Source organism: Alosa pseudoharengus, unplaced genomic scaffold (assembly GCF_046254945.1).
Source record: "Alosa pseudoharengus isolate Yale_2024_CS ecotype anadromous, Long Island Sound unplaced genomic scaffold, YU_APseudo_1.1 YU_APseudo_1.1_scf_2, whole genome shotgun sequence".
NCBI classification, from domain to species: Eukaryota; Metazoa; Chordata; class Actinopteri; order Clupeiformes; family Clupeidae; genus Alosa; species Alosa pseudoharengus.
Genome location: NW_027468663.1, coordinates 48507977 through 48529605, shown reverse-complemented (window position 1 = coordinate 48529605; position 21629 = coordinate 48507977). Strand labels below are relative to the sequence as shown.

General features: G+C 42.1%; 1 protein-coding gene across 2 annotated transcripts; it reads left to right on the top strand.

Moving 5' to 3' along the window:
* Positions 1-534: 534 nt before the first annotated feature.
* On the top strand, positions 535-21242 carry slc1a7a (solute carrier family 1 member 7a). Of its 2 annotated transcripts, none has more exons than XM_076296043.1 (11): positions 535-669; positions 3152-3231; positions 11238-11453; positions 15326-15368; positions 15726-15957; positions 16645-16744; positions 17227-17460; positions 18779-18973; positions 19975-20109; positions 20405-20504; positions 20985-21242. In XM_076296043.1, exons 1-11 carry the CDS (start codon positions 535-537, stop codon positions 21240-21242), a joined length of 1728 nt encoding a protein of 575 aa, XP_076152158.1. The 2 variants fall into 2 exon arrangements, with proteins under 2 accessions (XP_076152158.1, XP_076152157.1); XM_076296042.1 differs by having other exon boundaries at positions 20405-20513.
* The last annotated feature ends 387 nt before the right edge of the window (positions 21243-21629 follow it).

Genomic DNA, 21629 nt, shown 5'->3' with positions numbered 1-21629 from the left:
TCCAGCTTGAGATCCCCTTAATGTAGTGTGCTCCTAATAGGATGACTGGTATTAACCTCAGGGACAATACTGCCAGCTGTCCAAGAGCCCCCTATTGGCCAATCTGCAGAACTGGGAGGGGGTTGTGGTTGAGAGGGGGAGTGAGAGAAAGAGAGAGAGAGAGAGAGAGAGAGAATGATTGAGAGAAGGAGCATAAGTGTATGCCTGGAAAGTGTGATGGGCTTTAGTCTGGGACTGAGACGGCGAACGGAGTGACAGAAAGTGCTTTCACGCAGAACAGGACTTTTTTTTCTTCGTCTTCTGTGAAAACTCCCAACTCCCTTGTTCTGTGCAAACCCGTATCTCCTTCTTCCCTCTCTTTTCCACTACTTTCTGACTTGCCCTCCTCTCCTCCCTCCACAATTCCATTTCCCTCCACAAGTCCTCCTGTCCGACCCCCCCCCCCCCCCCAACCCCTCCCGGTTGCATTGGGGCTCGGCGGCGAGTATATGGGTGACTGACAGTAAGGCCGAGTGCGAGTGTGGACGTGTCACTATGGGGCTGGGTGCAGTGTGGAGTCGGGTGAAGAATGTGTGCCAACAGAATGGACTCCTCATCCTCTCCGTGCTGGCGGTGGTCATCGGCTGCCTGCTGGGCTTCTTCCTGCGCTCCAAGCACCTCACTGCACAGGTCAGTTAATCACCAAGCGCTGCCACCACAGCCTGCCCACCTCAGGGCCAGGACACCCACAAAACCTCTCAGATATTCAGGCTTCATCTGTAACTCTCTCCAGTAGCTTTGTAGAACAGACTATTTTACCCTGGCACACTGCAAGTAGTTAGAACTTGCGTAAGTGTTTCAGTTGTCATTAGATATCAGGGATACACATGCGGTTACTGAGTGAAATGATATAAATTCGTGGAAAGCTCCATGGTCCAATTGTTTTTTTTCTCAAACTATGTTTGAACTAGAATTTCTAGAATAATTGGAATAGGAGTAGGATGAATTAACATTGTAAATACGTTCCACTGAAGAGTTGAAATGTGTGAAAGCTCCAGTGCTGACTCCATGGATGGTCTCTATGGTGATGATGTTGGTTGGGAAAGCTGAACAGCTTCTGACCTCTTCGATGGTTTCTGTCATGAGGAGCTTGCCATGTTTGTTGCTGGCAAGGGATTAGTGTTCAGTCAGAGCTGTGGATCACTGCCTGGCAGATCTGTGACACACAACCCTATATCACTAATGAACAGACAGTAATGGTGTTTTGTTGACCCTCTTGAGCAAGTTACTATCTCATAGTCCTGGTAATTAAAAGGTGTAGTCCACAGTTTTAACCTGGATTTTAATGTGTGCATTCAAATAAATCTGGGGTCTTTGCCCAAACATTCAAGCTCAGTATTCATGGAAAATAAAATGATAAACAGCCAATTCATCAGGAACATGGGCTCTGTAATTATCAGATGATCCCTGGGGATCAATAAAGTATCTACAGTATCTATCTATCTATCTATCTATCTATCTTATGCTAACATGGCCTATTCCCCCCATTCTGTTTTAGGTTCCACGTCAATGTGGACACCTGAACTGCTGTATTATTGTTGTTAACTGAGGTGAGCTCAGTGAAGGAAATGTACAACATCAGTTTGGAAATTCAGGAGAACTTGTTTCCCATGACAAAGAAAGAAAAGAAAAACATAGCTTTTGCAGTTGGAGCCACAGGTCACCATATGGAGAAACATTTGGTGAGACATGGAGAGTAATCTCACCACCCTCAGAGAGAACTGAATTACAGCGTCATGTCACCAGCTACAGCTATTGTATGTCTTAAATCTAAATATTGCACCTCCACCAGACAAAACCACCTCATTTAAAAATGTCAGAAAAATGACAGTTCCCAAGAAATAATTATTGTAGCCTTAATGATCTTTTCCATTGTATTTGCAATGTCTGAAAATACACCTAGAAGCACTTGGACATTTGATTTCTGGCAAGATGTATTTGACGTCTAATGCTTGCAGACTGTGAATGAATCTTGAAAGCATGTAATGCATTTGGATGCTTACAACCAGGAAGCTACAGCATTAGATTTGGCATATGCATTGTTCACAGCATATTTCTGTAAAATGTAAATGCTTCGTAGAACATCTTTGTATCACGCGCGCGCACACACACACACACACACAGTGGTACACTCAGGGTGGCAGATGCCTTGTGCATCCTCCCGCGGGTGACAGGTACCCAGGCCTCATGCCACCTGGGTTAGCATTGCTCTCCCTGGTCCTCACCCATGCTTGAGTGGTGGCCAGCCGTTTAACAGCGCTGACACTGATCTCTATCGGCAGGTCTAAGTTTGGTGCCTCGATGCAGAACTTTAAAGCGCTTTAGCCCTAAGCATAGGCACAGCTTCCCTCCAGCTCCTCTTAAATGCAATATGGTCCTGTCCACACCTTGGCACATGATCTTCAACTCTTAGTGTTATAAGAATAAATCTTTCTTACATTCTCTCTCTCTCTCTCTCTCTGTCTCTCTTTCTGTGTTTGTGTGTACATATGCTTTCTCGCTGTTTACCAGAGCTGTATGTTCCTAATCTATTTCTGTACTCTGTGTGTTACTGTTACAGAGCCACACCACCATTACAGGCTCATACCATTAGCAGCACCACAGTCACACAAATTACAGCCTCCAACGAACACAACAGCATGAACATGAATGTAACCATTTCAATTCATGTGATACAACTCCCAAGTAATGGTTAAATAAATGCCTCATATCTATTTTGGAAAGACCAAAGCACTCTGCAGACATTTCTCTTTTCTCTGCGTTTTTCCTTGAGGAACAGTCTGTCCCTCACGCATCACTAGTAATGACATTTGTAGCTAGATACGACCTCCTTACTGTATGTTTGGCTCTACAATGATCTCAGCTTCTTGCCAAAATACCTACAATCCACAATATATATTATAATGTAACCCACAATGTACAATATAATTTGATTATTCACTGGGTAAAAAGCTGCTGTCAGGTTTTGTTCACTTTGTTTACTACTGGATAGTGATCACGATCACGATCACCGATCACCAATCCTGGCCTCCTATGTTTCCTACTGACATGACGTGACCCTTGTGGCTGTCCCTAACGAGCCCCTCTCTTGTGTCCATCCGGTTGTCCGCAGGAGGTGAAGTATTTCCAGTTTCCGGGGGAGCTGCTGATGAGGATGCTGAAGATGCTCATCCTGCCTCTCGTTGTGTCTAGGTAAGTCCAGCTGCTACTAGTGCTGATGCTGCTGCTGCTGCAGGTGCTCCAGATCACTCATGTGGACCCCTCAGATCTGCTTTTCAGCTTGTATTTGTGTAGTTGTCCGTACATGTATATGTATGTGGTCAAACCCATCACAGACCATAAGATTGGATGTATGGAGTCACACCTCCTGAATAAACAAGAGCAGTCATGAGACTACAGAGCCTCGCTTCTATAATGTAATAATGAGAAAGAAATGTGTCAATCATCATGTTGGATGGACCAAAATATTGTGACCTTCTGCCTTGTCTGAAAATTGGAAGAAAATTGAGCCATTATTTTTTAATCTATGTGAGCAGAAACATTATGACACACAGGGTCATAGGCAGCTGTCGATGCCATTAAATGTTAAACACAATATGATATAATAGAAATGGAGTCCACTGCAGGATAGAGTTTGTGTTGTCGATGTAATAACAACCAAGAACAAAGACACTGTAGCTGTAGGTCAGGTGTGTGTCTTTGTCTCTGCTGTTAATTGTAAACACTGGAACAAGTCTCAGGTACTGGTACAGAATGCCAACTAGCACCGTAGTCATACGAGGACATACAATTGGCAGACAAGGATGGTACATAGAAAAGAAGAAACACTAGGAAATCACACAAAGAGCTTAAATCATAATTCAAAGATAGCTCAAATGAGTTAATGCCACCATTATTTAAACAAATCATGAAGCAAACGAGAACTGGACATTGTACTCATAATTAATTGTAATGTAATTCAGTCCACTTGCACAGCATTTTGGCTGTATCTTGTACAATGCAGAATACACCACATACACACAAATGCTCACTGCTGGTACAACATATTCAGACAAAAACACAATGTTTGCAACAAAGACCCAATCAAATCACATATGCAATCATATACACACCCACACATACACACATACATAAACACACACAGATCAAATGTGAGGTGCTCTATTGGCAATAAGCTACTTAAGCTCCCAGAGCAGCAAAGGCTGGATGAGAAGCTGACACACACACACACACACACACACACACACACACACACCCCTGCATGTCCAGCCCCACGCTGCTAAGCAGAAGGTGGAGGTTAGTGTTTCAGTCTGCCAGCCCCACACGCGAGAGCAGGAGGGCCGGGAGGTTATGTCAGTCCACTGACACCACAGCTCTAAGCCAGGCAGTAGGCCACACGTGGAGGTCAGCTTGGTTAATTGCCATTAATCTGCAAAAGTCCAACCTGGCCAACTGCACTGTACTGGCTTGTTGCTAGTGTCAAGGTTGTCTACCGTTAGCTGCCGGGCATCTTTAATGCAAAAGATGCTCATGACCAAATGTGTCATGGGCAAATAAAATTTTGATGGTATGTATTTATGGAATTGAATTTAAATGCGCTATAACAGTCAAATCTGGGTACACAGTAGTTCTGCTAGGCAATAAATTACTACGTAGAGCAACCTCATTGAAGATTCAATCTCAAACATTTAGCAACTGTACCTCTATGTCATTAATGTTCAGTGACACTGCATTATATCAGTAATGTCCAGTGGCACTGCTGGACATATGGTCCAGATCAAGGCTGTTTTTTTCACAGTCTCATGCAGGATAGAACAGTAGGACATTAGACCTCTAGTTAGCATGCAGGGTAGGACAGTGGAACTACACGTCTAGTTTCTCTTCATCTGTCAGTCAAGACGTACCAGTGGCACATCGCAGCACACTTTAGACATCGTTTCTGTCTCTGCCACATTCCCTCCCAGTACCCATGGGGGTGGAAAACATTGATGTAGTAATCGAGACATGCAAGCTTAACAGTATGCGAGGGCTTAGGTTCAACGCAAGGACCACACTCTGCCCCCATTTCTGCACCATCTGCCCAGGGCCAAGAGTAGGGACCAGATTATGAGCTGAGCGCACGGCTACGCAATCAAACACGCCGTTGTCTCCTTATCCCCAATCCACCATTTTTGTTAACTGATTTCCAATCAATGCCTTGTAAGAGGAGGAAAATAGGGGGAAAACAAGGGTCATGCAGACTGTAACAGTTATTTTGTTTTTCATTACTGATTACCGCTGCTTTTACGACCATAACTCTGATATCTGGCTGAAAACATGGCAACGTGTGGGCGTTTTGATTATTGCCACTGCTATCCCAGTGCTTTCCATAACCCACCCACCCACAAAGACACGCACAAACACACACACACACACACACACACACACACACACTTTTCAAGAGTGTGGCTATAAAGCTTGTTAAGTTCATCTACATTTTGGTGTGGGCGAAAGACACAGATGATTCATACATTTCAGTTCTAATGCTTTTAGTACCTCACAGTCATCTGTGAAGATGTCACGGTTGCTAGGTGAGAGCTGTAATTGACATGACCTAAAATTTCCTAATAAGGTCAGGTAATTCTAATTTCTTATTATCCATTTGAAGACTGGAACAAATATGATGTCAAAGATAATTGTTGACATTCTACTTGCTTTGAAAAAGTGTGAGTCCAAGGTGATCCCAATGAAGGTATGATAATAATAGAATTCTCGGAACTAGTGCCAAACATCAAACTTTGTGAAGGCCTTGATAACTGAATTCAGAGTCTTTTTGTCTGGGTTACTGAAAGGTGCTCTCTTTGAATAATTGAAATGCAGAACTCCCAAAAAGGCAAAAATGGTAGAGGACCATGTCATTTTGCTGTTGCTCACGAGGATTTTTATCTTGTGTGGTGTTTAGTATATCTGGAATATGTTCTTGCACTACTGAAATTTTGTATTGAGATAACAAATAATTGATTCGATGCTGATTGAGTGAAACAGTGGAAGATGGTTTTCTTTGTAAAAACTAATCATTTGGTCATTTGTAACAATTATATGTACCTGCACTCCCCCAAAGAAGTTTTGGTGCCACAGCAGAGGAGCTCGACTTTCTCATCTCAAGGCAGGATTACTGTAATGCTCTTGTCTAGCAGAGGTGCAGTGGAGTAAGCCCCAGATGGTGCTCAACTCCTGTTTTCTACAGTCTCACACATGCATGCAGGGCCACACACCATGGGATGTAATCCTTTGTTATGCATGGCCAAACCTTCCTTTCTTTCTTTCTTTCTTTCTTTCTTTCTTTCTTTCTTTCTATGTAATAGTCCTTGAGCCAGAGGGCTTTGTTGGTACCACATGAGGGGAAAAATGTAATTTGTCTAAAAATGTAATAAGTCTCATAGTGACTTTGGCCGGGTAATAGAGTTGGTAGAGTTAGAAAATAAGTGATAGCATTCCATTGGTGTGAGCTTTTTGTGTTTTATCACCCTGTTTATGTCTATATGTCTATGCAGGGATATATTAGGTAAAAAGGGGGGGGGGGGGGAATCTTAACTAATAGATTTTTCTTCAAAACTTCCCCAGCTAATTATTTACATGAAAGGGAAACTCCAGCCTAGCAACAGTTTGTGGATGATAATGATTCAGTTGTAAACGCATATTCCAGTCTTACTCAATTCTTCACTGATTGACGTTGTCTTGGTCCCAAACAAAAGATTTGCACTCATTATCATGCAAAAATCGTCTCTTATTGTTGGAGCGGAGTTTCCTTTTAAGTTAGTATTTTTTGTACCGACAGTACTAGGAGATCTATGTTGCCAGAATTCTCTTTAAATGTAAATAATCAGCCGTGAACGTTTTGTGGGGATAAGGTAGGTATCTCCCTGCATAAACATATATAGACGTAAACAGGATGATAAAACACAAAAAGTTGCAAGCAATGCAATGCTATCACATAGATTTCTAGAGTGGTATACCTTGGCAATAATCACTGAGACTTACCCCCCCCACACACACACACACACCACCACCACCACCCCCCCACTCCCCTATTGCTCCATCACATACTTCTTATTCACACGCCCATACACCATCATTCATACTCACTCGGAAACACACACACACACACACACACACACACACACCACCACCCCACTCCCCTATTGCTCCATCACATACTTCCCATTTCTTATTCACACGCCCATACACCATCATTCATACTCACTCGGAAACACACACACACACACACACACACACACACACACACCACCACCACCCCACTCCCCTATTGCTCCATCACATACTTCCCATTTCTTATTCACACGCCCATACACCATCATTCATACTCACTCGGAAACACACACACACACACACACACCACCACCACCACCAACCCATCACACACACACACTCATTAAATATAAGCAAGCATTTTGTAACCTTCTAAAGTTGAATGAAGGAACGAGTTGACCTTTTTCCAACTTGGCAGGGACAGGACAATGACTTGATTGTATCCAATTAATCTCGGTTCGAATAAAATAGTTACTTAACAAAAGTAATAAATAGCTGCTATATCCCTGTAAACAAAGCAATCAGTAAATGATTTGATCTACAGTATAAACTATAACATTAGAACTAAGGCTGTGCCATTTGGTATCGCATACCAATTAATCATATAGCAATCCTCTAGAATTTTCATGTCCCAACTCCCAATATTAACATCCTTTTGGTCCCCAACAAAAATGTACACTCATTATGATCCATACATAGACCCTTGGTTGATTTTAGACCAGATTTATCCTTTAAACCCACAACTGGCTGAGTTTACTTAAAGTTGAAGTGACTTCAGTGAATGATTATGGATGGAGTTATGGCCCTGAACAACTGAACCTTGAATCAGATCTAATCTGTGAAGGGAGGTGAAACATGCATATTGTGAATAGGTTTGCAGCATTTAGTCCATTTTGTTGGGGTGAAATGAGAGAGTTATAGGTAGCTATGAGTAGCCTATTTATGCACCAATCAACACAACATCCATAACACTATGTAGAAGCCTACTGTCCGTTGCCAAAAATGCCGTAAAAATTGAAGACTGCATTGCTGAGGTAAGTCAGTGGTAGAAGGCAGCTTATTAATGATGTTAAAGAGAACGAGTGTCTGGCAGAATAATCTTCTCAAACAATGAATTTGTGTATGAAATGAAAGGCTTTGAAACAGATGTCCATGCATTTAAGAGCCAAAAGCTAACAAGTTTAGAGTTATAAGCTCAGTATAAACAGTGTCATTGCTAGCTACTGTAGACTTCATTCAGATTTTTGTAGCAAAAGCTACTAGCTGCTACAGAAATCCTCTTCCTCTCCCATTGGCTGTACTATCCTTAATGCTTGTTTTGATTCCCAGCTGGCTAACTGGCAATATCTGGTGTGGATATCCACAGCTTGGGTAGAGTGGTGGGGTGGAGATTAAGATTAATTCCACCCAAAAGCTGTTCAGAGCTCCATCACTGTTTCCAGATCAGCAAAAGTCACAGATCACCTAACACAACACAAAACAGCCCAAGAACTGTTCTGTGGTGCCAAAGCTTTCTGGGCAGGCCCAAGATTAGAGTTTGAGCTCCTAAAAGCTGTTCTGCTGGCCCAACAAGGATCAGTGTGGAGAGAGGAATATTGGGTCTTATGAATAGTTAACACTGCTGGGGATCTGGATCCATTGTGTGCAAAAAATATAAACACATGGCATGAATGTGTGGTATACAGTTGATGATACAAAGGTAAAATGATACAAAGGTAACAGGTGTTATGAATTAAGCTTCAGATTGGAATTCAGTCCATTTGGTGTTGTTTTCAGCATTCAGTTGAAACAGTTATTTGAATGATGAAAAGCACTTATTTTAGTCTTTTTCAATGTCATCATCTCATTATAGCTAAACTTGTTTTGACATAGCACCTGCAGTGATATGTAAAGCATATAAAATCTTCAAAACACACACACACACATACACACACAGGGTGCGATTTGTGTAAAAACCAGAGGGGGGGATGATTTTGAATAAGTTTGTAAACCCCCCCCCCACCACCCAAAAAATAAATAAAAAATGAACGAACGATTCATAGCCTAGTAATGTCATGGCTAATAATACCCTGTATTGTTTTTGCCACCTTTGTAACATTTTAGTTTTAGTTTACCGTGGTGTATGACTTTAAACAGCGAGTGTGCTTGGTATGATGATCAGCTCCTCTAATGCAGGGTAGGACTACGTTTTGTCAAGCATACAAATTTACCTTGTTCTTGCCCCATCTGAAATGACTTCTCTACTTTTGCTGCCTCCATCCTTTCTGTATTTGTTGTGTAAAAAAACGTTGTATATGATGGCACTGAAGTCTTAGTGAATTGGCTAACAGTGTTAGTTGGTAACCAAATAGCCTACACAAATATCTCCTCATTTAATGTAAGTTCCTTCGGACAATAGGCCTACGTTCTGCAGTTGTCCTCCATCTGTTGCATCAGTTTTCTCATTTTGAAGGTTCTAAAACATCATTATGCTTCACTGAATCCTTCTCGTTTTCTTTCATTTGTCCAGCTAACTTTTCCATTGAACCTAGCCATTTATGATGGATTACACACTCGACATTCTGAAATGTCCTGCACGATCAAGGCCAAATGAAGTTATCACGCAGCCACTGTGTCAGCAGCATCAGTGCTGACGGTGACGGTGCGTTTCTGATGTCAGATTATTATGTAGGCTAGCCTACTAGACTGTTCTCACGTTGCAGCGCTTTACTTATAGCATTAATCAATATGAGGGGCAGAGGGGGATAAATGTTGCCCCCCCCCCGACGATAAAAATAATTTAGCAGAGGTAGGGATAGGAAAACCAGAGGGGGGGGAATCCTAACCATCCCCCCCTACAAATCGCACCCTGCACATACAGTACACAGACTGTTCATGCCAAAGGATCAGCAACACACATTGAATCAGCTCTGGAGTTTGTTATGAATGAGAGGGGTGTTGTGAATGTGATTACATCTGCAATGTTGGACAGAGGAGGAGTGTGTTTGTGAGCGAAGGCTGGCCGGATGAAAAATGGAGGGAGTGTTTTTACTCAGCACTCTAGGTTGCACTCCTAAGATGTCTGTTTCATCACGCACTGTTGCTAACATCTGTGAGGTCTTATGTAATGAGAGGGGCTTCATGGTTCAGTGGGAGGTTATTTGAGGTAACTTGAATCTGACATTTTTATAAATCTGGTTGCTGTAGTCATTTTTATGATTGCTGGCAGACCACTGTGTTTCAGTCTTTCTGGGACGTACAGTATAGTGTTGCCTTGTGGATATGTAATTATGTAGGAGAGTCGTGTACCATTTGTCTTCCAGAAAATGTTTCTACAACAACAACAACAGAAAAACAATTCCCAGCAAACCAGTGTCTTCCAGTGTGTCAAACTGTAAAACATTATTCCCCACAGCATTCTATCTGAATATGAACCACTTTGTCCAACATCTCCAAAATCATTTAATTGTGTTAGTACATTATATTAGTCATGCAATCATTGGAAGTGAAAAAGAACAAGAATCACACAGAATTGGCTATATCACAGTTGGCATGTCATGACTGCAAATCTTGATCTTGTTGGGCTGACAGAACATCCTGAGCAGAGGGCATCCTGACTCCCCCTTTTGAGGGCAGACCCAAAAGCAGCACAGTCTATGACACTCATATTATTGATGGTTCAGGAGAGTAGGAGGCTGTAGTGTATTGATTAAAAGTAAAAAGCATACAGTGTACTTGGACAGGGAGTGTTCTTGTTAAGATGGTGGATGATCCTATGAATGTTTGGTTTCTACTACAAAAGCATATAACAAGCTACATATTAAACAGATCAATGGGTTGCTTTTTAACTACTGTACATGAATTCATTTGCTCAATAGTTAAAAGCTGGAAAATGTTCAAGCTGTTAAATTAAACAGAACCAAAGAATCCTCAAAGTTCAAAAGTCGTCTTTTTTGTCGGTGAGATGTATGGCATGTCCCTTTTTAACGGAATTGCCATTAAAGCCTTAACTAGTCTCAATCCATTCATGAGCTGACCACAGAAGTCCTGTAGAAGTAGAGGGAAACACCTCCACCATCGCATCCTCTGTCCAAACTGATCTCATTTCTCATCTCTTCCTCCATGACCAGTCTGATGTCTGGGCTGGCTGCCCTTGATGCCAAGTGCTCCAGCCGCCTGGGCATCATGACCATCTCCTACTACCTGTGGACCACCTTTGTTGCCGTAGTGGTGGGCATCGTCATGGTGTCCGTCATCCACCCCGGGGGCGCTGCCCAGAAGGAGGACTCGGAGGACAGTGGCAAGCCCATCATGAGCTCCGCCGATGCCCTGCTTGACCTCATCCGGTAAGGTCTGCGGGGATGGGGAAGACAAGGAAGCATCAGTTGTCAGTGTGACTGTTTTGTACTGAAAGTGTGTGTGTGTGTGTGTGTGTGTCAGATTCAGCTGAATGTCTCATTTACATAGGTACAATTAGGACATTAAAACAAACACTCATGGAAAAAAATACCTCCCATGTTATTGTAGCACCCTTCTGCTCTACTTACTAAAAAAATGTACTTTAAAGTAAAAAAAGGTGCCTCTATGGGTTACGATTTGGTTTAGGCCAGTTCTAGGTTCGGCATTAAGGGGGGAGAAAATTGACAATACAACAGTATGTAAAATGGTATAAATAAATAATGCAGGTTTATTAAATACAAGTATATATTTTCTCTAACAGAAAAGAAGAGGAAATACTAGTAAATAGAAAATAAATAGTAATAAATATAAAACCCTATAAAATAATGAAACAGCTCTTAAAAAATCAAAGTATCAAATCAATTGTTAAAAATTCAAATATCCAAAACAAAAGAAATACCAGGGTAAGGTGGTGTGAGTGTACAATGTCAGTATATGTATGAAGGCTTAACTGTGTCCAGGGAACAGAGAATGGGGTTGATCCAAGGGGTCGAGTTCAAGGGGTTGGTTATCCAGTTTGAAAAGGGCAGAACAGTTCAAACGATCCAAGGGGACAGGCTCGCCATCCAGTGTTCCAGTGTAGGCTACATAAAAAACAATCGGAGTTCGAGATTTCAAAAACTTCAGAACTTCAAAAAGATTTCAATTCACTTTCCAGCAAACCAAAAAGAGAATGAAAAAGAAATACATATAATCATGTAAACTCAGCTTCTTGTTCTTGCTATTTGTTCATATTTATTTATTTATTTACGCGAAACTTTCATGTGCTCATGTGAAACTTTCATGTGCGCACATGAAACTAAACTTTAGATTTTATTTTGCTCATGTCCCCTTAGGGTCTCCGTAGTACTTAGACCATTCTAATAAGTTATGGCCTTAGTAACCAAACTTTAAGGTGGGTTACATCATGTTTAGATTTGATAACCGTTTCTGTGTGGTAAAATCGTAGGCCCTACTCTCTTTAATATGCCTCTGAAGTCCACTTAAACATTTTTGTGAATGCTATACTGATGTTTCTACTGTAACTGAAGCAACTTCCTCTCAGAGCAAAACTCTCGCCAAAATGCAACCTAGGGTCTTTTTTTAAATATATAGTACCCAAGTCAAACTTTCATTTAAAAGCACAATTACAATTGACCGTATTTTCGTTTTCTGGTCAAATGGCCTTTTGAATGGGAGCGCTAGGGGCACTACTATGATCGCTATTTTTTAAAACACTAAGAAGGCTCGACACAACATGAGACTTTGCTCAAAGTATCACCAGGGTCTCTACACATGAACTCGAGCATTGAGAACATTGTTTGTGTACACAGAGTTTAGCCTACTAAAAAGAAAGGTTTTGGTAAGATGGTGGCGAGAGGAAAAACCAACTGCTGAAGTGAGTTTTTCAAAACCTTTCTTTTTAGTAAGCTATACATTTATCAAACACTGGTTAATTGAAGCTTAGAGCTTAAAACTTAGAATAACACAATGTATTTTAGAAACTTTGTTGAATAATCCTATGCCCCTGTAGTTTGTTGGAGTAGATGTTTTCAGGACGCTGGTATAACTACTAGTTTTACAGCATAAAATTGATTAATCCAACTGAATTCTTCTCAAGACATCAAATATGACTTGGACAGAATTTTAACATACTGTATGTTTGAGCTGTTTACGGCACCCAGTCTTGTGTGAACTTTGAAGTCACAGCTTGAAGGCAGGGGCGAGACTAATGCAAACACTAGGCTAATTGCAGAGAAGAGTGTCCTTGAAGTGACCCATATCAGGACAGCAAAGGCCAGCAAATACCCTCCTCAGCCTCTTCAAACATGCCTGATGGATGACAAGCACAGAGATAGATATCTAGCCATTGTGTTTTAGATAGAAGTAAAGATGCATAGAGAATCCTACAGAAACAAATCCTGTCTTTTTAGCGTGCGCTGAAGCTGTGAGGCACATGCTCGATTAAACACATGTATGGTTGCGACTGAGAGCGCAGACTATAGGGCTGACTGCGTAGGTGCTCAGGGGGCGTTCTTTGTCACTATACTCGGCTTGTCATGCTGACATGCCAAAGACACAGGTTCTCTTTTGACTCGATGAGCTTATCAAGGGCTGTTCTTGGAGGTCTATGGTTACAGGTTCAATAGCTGAAATGTTTTTCATAAGTATAGGCTAAACATTTTCTCTGGTAACAAACTTAAATACCTCAGTGTGTGCGTGTGTGTGTGTGTGTGTGTGTGTGTGTGTGTATGTGTGAGAGTGTTTGTTCCCAAAACACAGCTGTGGTTGGGATTTAATGCTAAGCTACTTTGGCCCTTATCGCGTGTGTCTGTGTGAGAGTGTGTATTGGCTGAATTCAGGGTATTTTGTACTATTTAGATGGCTAGTAAGTTGTCTGCAAATATGTCTGTAATCCCACGAACTGCATTTGTGTAAAAGTACAATGCCGTGCATAAATTAACAGGTAAGGCTCTCAAGTGGCACTTTAGTAGATGAACAAAAGAAAAAACAACAGCGTTAATACACATCCAAATTGACAAGAGCCTGTGCATAAATTTGCATTAAGACTAGATAACATGTGATAATAACCCACTGTTTCTGGTTGGACACTTGACCCTCTTACAACAAAATAACAATGACAGTGGCCCAACCAGCGCGAAACGAATGGTTACCAACTGGGGCTTAAAAGAAGAAGTCCGTTTGAAGCGGCTTTGCATGTCTCCTCCTTTACTTTCCCACACCACCTGGGATTTGGAGATTTGTTTGTTCTCCCAGCTGGAGGCAGGAGGTAGAGAGTTTACAGTTCTCTGTGTCAAAGACCTTAGAGCGGCTTAAGTGCTGGGTGTCAGGCCAGGTGGGTGACCTGAGCGCCGGCACCTGTCAGCGGTGCCGTGGCCAGAGTCAGTGTGCAGAGTGGCCCTTGGGTCAAAGGTCATCTGGATAGGGTTAATTGCACCTGCACCACCTTCACCACTTCAGCATCAACCAACTGCTAACCCCACCCACCCCCCATCCCGACACACACACACACACACACACACACACACACATACACACACACACTAACACACACACACACACATACACACACATACACACACACACACACACACACACACACACACATCAGGTGTACATACAAGGATTCATACCACATACACATATGCATACACACATACACATACATACGCATCGCAACTTCGTGAGACACACTCACCTTTTGAGATCCCTGGGATCCATATGTCAGCTTTGAGAGCTTTGAAAGCTGTAAAGCTTTGACACTCTCAGCTGCTTGCAGACATCACCATATGGTCAGAAGCGACCTACGAGGATCCAGCCGAGGCATCAGAGAGGAATCAAACAGGGAGGAAGAGAGAGGAAAACTTACACTGACATAAATTATTACTGATTCCATGTCATAACATCACATTTTGATCCCTGTATTTTCAGCATATTTAAAAACTGTGACAAGATATTTCAGTATATGTTTAAAGTTTTGTTGTGACCAGCAATGTAGTCCATGGTGTATTTTTATAGAAAAGTTCCCCAGTGCTCATTAGAGGATTGGTGCATTAGATTGGAACACACTGATATCTGGACAGTCAATTTAATGCTGAATGCAATTTACATATGCTGTTGCTCTCCTTACTGTTTCACATGAAAGCCACACTATAATTCACACAAAGAACTTTTCTTTTAAAGTGAGCTTTCCACAAACCTTAAAAATGTCCTTGACTTGTGCCTGCCATTTAATGGTTCTTTTAATTCTCTCTTTCAGCAACATGTTCCCAGCCAACCTGGTCCAAGCCTGTTTCCAGCAGGTGAGTCACACAGTCATTGTATCAAGAGGGAAAATGTTGACCTTTTTCTGCACACCGAGCACTAAAAAATAAATCTCACTCGTGTCAGCCTCAATAATTTAATTGCGCTGAAGTATGTGTTATCAAATGCTATTTCCTCTTTCTTTTCCAATTCATTAGAAAGCATGAGAATCCTGAAAATAAATGAGACCCATCGACAATTATTCAAGCTCTCAGTTTTGATTTTGGATTTTCAGACATTTATTCCCAACTATCTCTCAGTGTGGGATTTTAGTCAGCACAATCAATGGAGGATTAGTTCCAATAATCAATAACATTTCATGTCTTGGGTGTTCCATGTTGCTCCCTGGTCCATAGTATCGCACCCAGAGTATCCCCATCATGGCCCCCAGGCCTACTGTGAGCCAGGAACTTGCCGAGTCCACCACGAGAAGACTCTTCATCTACGGCATCCAGGACGACAATGGCACCGACATCCAGAACTTCTCCCTGGACCTCACGCCCCCACCTGCTGTCACCTTCCAAATTAAACCGGGCACCAGTGAGGGCATGAATGTCCTGGGCATTGTCATTTTCTCTGCTACCATGGGTAAGATACGTACATAAATTCACAACAATCTGTAATATGAGAAAGAATAACGACATGGGGCAATAAAGCCATGTGGATTGAGCTCAAATCTGTTGCTAAAAAAATAATAAACCAGAGTTGATGGAAGTTCTTAGAGAGCAAGAAAATGTATTCAGTGAGTTTTTACTGTGAGTTTTTAGTCAGTATTGCAACTATAGTACACAAGTTTGATGTGTTGTCCAAAGGGACCAAACACATCAGACATATTTACAGAAATCAACCTTGACAGGAAAGGTAATCTGTCTCATGCTCTGCTGAAATGCTCAGTGTTTGTCTTATAATGTAATTAAGTTGATAAATGAGTCTTTTCAAAGCCAGGGTAATTTATCAGAGTTAACGCCACTCAGGTAAAATGGCACACACATTTCTACTGACATAGAGACCTCTCTCTGGGATGGAAATGAAAGCTGCAGGACAAGTCTTGGTGTAGGTGGGTTCAGTTAATTTACCATAGCCTACTGCCATAAGACTTCTCTTCCTTTAAAACAGGAAGCCCCTCTCTTAACATGACGGATCTTAAGCTTTTGTCATAATCTATGTGATGTTCTGTGTCTTTGCTCTAGGGATATAGCATGTTAAAATGGTCTAACTATCATGTGTCATGCCAGAGCGTCTGTATATATTGTGATGAAGTGGTACCTTTCTTAGGCATAATGCTTGGCCGCATGGGACCCAATGGCAGTGCCCTGGTGAACTTCTGTCAGAGTCTAAACGAAGCTGTGCTCAAAATAGTTGCCATTGTCATCTGGTAAGATCAAGGACATTCATCTTCACACATTCACCCCACAATGAGCATCTTCCTCTGAATGCTTCACTAAGTGCTTTCGTAGGAATAGGATGTAGTCACATACACTGTGTTATCACATATCACAGTTATGAAATCTGAGGCTCTGTGCCACATGGATATTTACATAATTCATCTTTCTTTTGTTTAGTAGATAACATAGCATCAGAGTGGATGATCACATGAGATTTTAGGAGCATGTCAAGATTCTACTTCATAATGTAGTCACTGTTTTTTTTATATATAAAAATGCATTATGCACTGTATGAGTAGAAAAGCTGTGTGGATATTAATCTGACATTTACATTAATAAGGGCAAATTTAGCAAGTTATTAAAAAACTAGCTGCTTTAAAAAGCTAATGGTTCAGAGTATGTTTGTTCAGAATGACTATTTAATGAACCAATACTGACTGCTCATAAACTGACCGTATCAACTGCACTCTAGGTATTTCCCATTTGGCATCGTGTTCCTGGTCGCTGGCAAGATTCTGGAGATGGACGACCCTTCCGCCATGGGGAAAAAGCTGGGATTCTACGCCATCACTGTGGTTATGGGGCTAGTGCTGCACGGCCTCTTCATCCTGCCTGCCATGTACTTCTTCATCACCAAAAAGAGCCCCATAGTCTACATCAGGGGCATCCTGCAGGCCCTGCTCATATCCCTAGCTACCTCCTCCAGGTAAACAAGCAGTCCACATACACTTGGTCTCGGCTGAGATGATGTGTAGACCCGTTTAAGTTTCAATAGCAAACATTGCAGTGTGAGACAATCACAGTACTAATATTGAGCATTGTCAACAGAATTGTATAATTGGAGTATTGCGCTGATGGTAATTTTGATACCATATATTTAATAGAGACCCAGTCAGACCAATAGTATGAAAAATCAGGAACAGAGTTTATTTACAATGATGCGCATCAAGGGAGAGACTGCATGACTTCACCTGAAGATCGATCCATCAGCTGCTCTAACTAGACAAGGAAATAGTTAGGGTTTAAGTATCCTTCCAGGCTGACGGGAGATGGCGTTGGTCATCCCATCTCACGTGGACTACACTGAATCAGACCTTGATTAGTGGCAACCTGGCAATCCGGAGCTGATAGCTACTGACGCAGCCATGCAGAACAGTGAAACACTGCAAAGTCATAATATTCCTGCTTATCTCTAAAGTCACACACAGATATACACAGGGACAGTACAGATATCATACAGTCATTACATAGAATCATAATTTTAGTATCAAAGTGACCCACTAATGAGAAATGCAGAACATTAAACCACACATTGGAATATTGGACATAATGCAGAACATTAAACCACATATTGGAATATTGGACATAATGTTCTATTCCACTTTCTCTCAGCGCCTTGTTCATTATAATCCCAGGGGGAGCAGGCTAGTAACAGTACTGTTATCAGTTACATAATCATACCGGTATATGCATATATGCAAAAACAACAAGAAATCTGTGCAATATCTATAGCTGAAAAGTTAATTTCAGTTCAGGAGGACTAACGGCCAAGGCAGGCAATTTTAACAATGCTGTGTCAAAAGAGCATTGAAAATATATACTGTGTACATATCACCAAGGGCACAGCTGGAAATGTTGGTCCCATGTCCATCAACTCAGACTATATTACAGTATTACATATCTAAGCCTGCTATGTTCCAGACAGCCAGACGGGGTCAGACGGTCAGACACACACACACACACACACACACACACACACACACACACACACACACACACACACACACACACACACACACACACACAGAGAAAGAGAGAGAGACACTCACACACACTTTCATGCTATGCTACTGCACATCATTGTCACCTTTCTATTTGTCAGTAGTTGACACAGCAATCTGTTCTTTGCCAGCTTCGGACCGGCCCTCTCAGCTCCTAACTGTCCATTTATGGCTGACAGTAAGACCTGCAACATAATGCCGAGACGACTCTGAATAACCCTGATAATATGTTTCTCCCTGCAGCTCTGCCACACTGCCTATCACCTTCAAGTGCCTGCTGGAGAACAACCACATAGACCGTCGCATCATCCGCTTTGTACTGCCTGTGGGTGCCACCATAAACATGGACGGCACGGCGCTCTACGAGGCAGTAGCTGCCATTTTCATCGCCCAGGTCAACAATTATGAGCTGGACTTTGGCCAGATCATCACCATCAGGTGAGTCTGCCATTGAGTGTTTTTTTTTTACCTGCAGTGGACATGAAGCCCTTGTACCATAAGCCTTACTTCAAAGTAGCCTTCTATCCGTCCAGTCCAATGAAATTACATGATGATCAGAGTAAGCAGATCATGTTCATGTTATATATTGTGTTCCCTAAATTCTCCTGACTAAATATGACAATATTTCCTGGTATTTTTTGCAATAATACTAGGCCACATGTCCCACCTGCCTAGTGTCTTGAGTGCATACAAAAACATGGGATCTTGGCTCTTCTGCCTTGTCCATGGTTTGCACTCCACCTTCCACCATGCTTGTTCTCATTCTACATGTCAGCTGCCTATGTTGCAGTGCGTATGTAAATACCATACGTCACCATTTGGCCAGTCTGCTTTTGAGTGCTTTTTCCGTGACATGTGAATCCCTTCCACTGGGCCTCTTACTTAAAAGAAGCCTTCCATCCATCCGGTCTAATGTAATTAAATGGTGATGATCAGGGTAAGCAGACCATGGCCATGTTACACTCTCTATGGTGCTCCTGTACTAATCTCTCATGACTAAGACCCATATGGCCTGTATTCATTTCATCTCTCTCATCATCTCAGAGTAGCCTTTTATTGATGTTGTTGCTGTCGAACTAGCCTGTTATTGATGTTGTTGCTGTCGAACTAGTCTGTTATTGATGTTGTTGCTGTCGAACTAGCCTATGATTGATGTTGTTGCTGCTGGAGTTTCACACAGACTGCCTTTATTTTGGCTGCTAATGTAACAGCAGTGTGCCACAGCTCTCTGGACAGTTTCCATCGGACTGCAGCGTGCTGGGTTGTTGAGAGCGCAGGTGTTTTGAGGCTGGCTGATGTCATAATGCAGACACCCTGGAGGGTGGTGGTAGAACCTTAAGAGGATTTGCCAGGGATGACTTTGAACAAAGTAAAGCTGTATATTTGAAAGGAGAAGCTCAACAGAAATGATCTTTTATACCTCTCTTGACCCTTTGCAGCATCACTGCTACTGCAGCCAGTATCGGAGCTGCTGGGATTCCACAAGCTGGCCTTGTAACTATGGTGATTGTGCTGACTTCGGTTGGTCTGCCCACAGATGACATCACTCTCATCATCGCGGTGGACTGGGCGCTGTAAGTTCTCAAGTAGCCTTGCAGCCTATATGCATAATGTGGATGGTCAACACTGCTCACTCACAAAGACTGTTTGTATTTGTATATACATTATAATATTTCCTTACTTCTTGTTGTTAACAAAACATTATTTGGCAAAACACATCACAATATTTTCATTTGAAGTTTCATTAATAATCAGTTTATTACATGAAGCAATGTGGAAAATGGGAACTTATCCAATGCTAATCAGTTTTAAATGACACATAAACTGACAGTGCAATGTTCTTCCTCACGGTACTTGTGTGTGTTCTAGGGACCGCTTCAGGACCATGGTGAACGTAATGGGGGATGCCTTGGCCACAGGCATCATGGCTCACATCTGCAGGAAAGACTTTGTGAAGGAGGGTGAAGAGGTACAGACAGTGTGGCCCTCTAGAGTGTTTTCTCTTTTCATATTCTGCACTCCAAGGACAAACAAAAACAGCATGAGCTTCTTCAAGTAGTCTTTAGAATCTCATATTCGGCAACGGGATCAGTACACCAATCCCAAACCGTCTGAATAATGAAACGAGTATAATGCACATTTAATGAAGGCCATCTGGAAAGGCTGTGCAGATATAGGCCTAGCCCAATGTCACACTGACATGATGGAGGAAAAGAAAAACTAAAAAAGCCCTCACATACTGTATTTCTGTGAGCCATTAACTGCAGATATGGTCCACCAATGACGGCATTGAGTCATATTGCCATGAAAGTAAACTGGAAAAAAAGGAAAAATAAAGATCATCTTATAATTCAAATGATAAGATTCAGTAATAACATTCTAAAAATAAACTAGTCCGCTAATAGTGAGTCATCTTTTCTCTTGTGCACATTCCTTTTCCCTCACACAGATCCCTCTCATTTGCGAGACCAAACCCATGATCAGCATCCAGCAGATGATGGCCTATCAGAAGAACGGCGGCTTCCAGCCCTCACCCACAAGCATGCTGAGGAAGCCGGAGCACTTCTCCCCGGACGTGGCCCGGATCCGGCAGCTGGAGGAGGGCCGGCCCATGGAGAAGAAGAGGTCCTCACACCATCACAAGCGGGAGCCTAAGGACAAGGACCACTGCGCCATAGACATGAATGGCCTGGAGACCAACGTATAGGCTCTCACATGGACCAAACACAGACACAAACACAACATATGTATACCTGCTCTGAAAGCAAGGATCAGAGACTAAGCCTGGAATGCACCGGACCTTAAAGGAAATGACGTTTTGAGGTGTGGGGTTCAGACAGACACCGTGCTCTTTTCATTTGTGTGTGAGTTTGGGCTTGTTTTTTTCTTCTTTTTTTTCCATTTTTTAAAGAAATGAATTGCAACAACATTGCAGTGTGTGGTTGAGTTGATCTATACGCTGTTGTATAACTTAACAGGAAACCAACTCAACTGACAAGAGGAAAGGGATGGAGGCCTGTGGTACTCTGCCATTTTCCATCCCAGCATCCCCACTGAACCTTAGCTCAGAGGGGTCAAGCCCCCGGTTGAACCA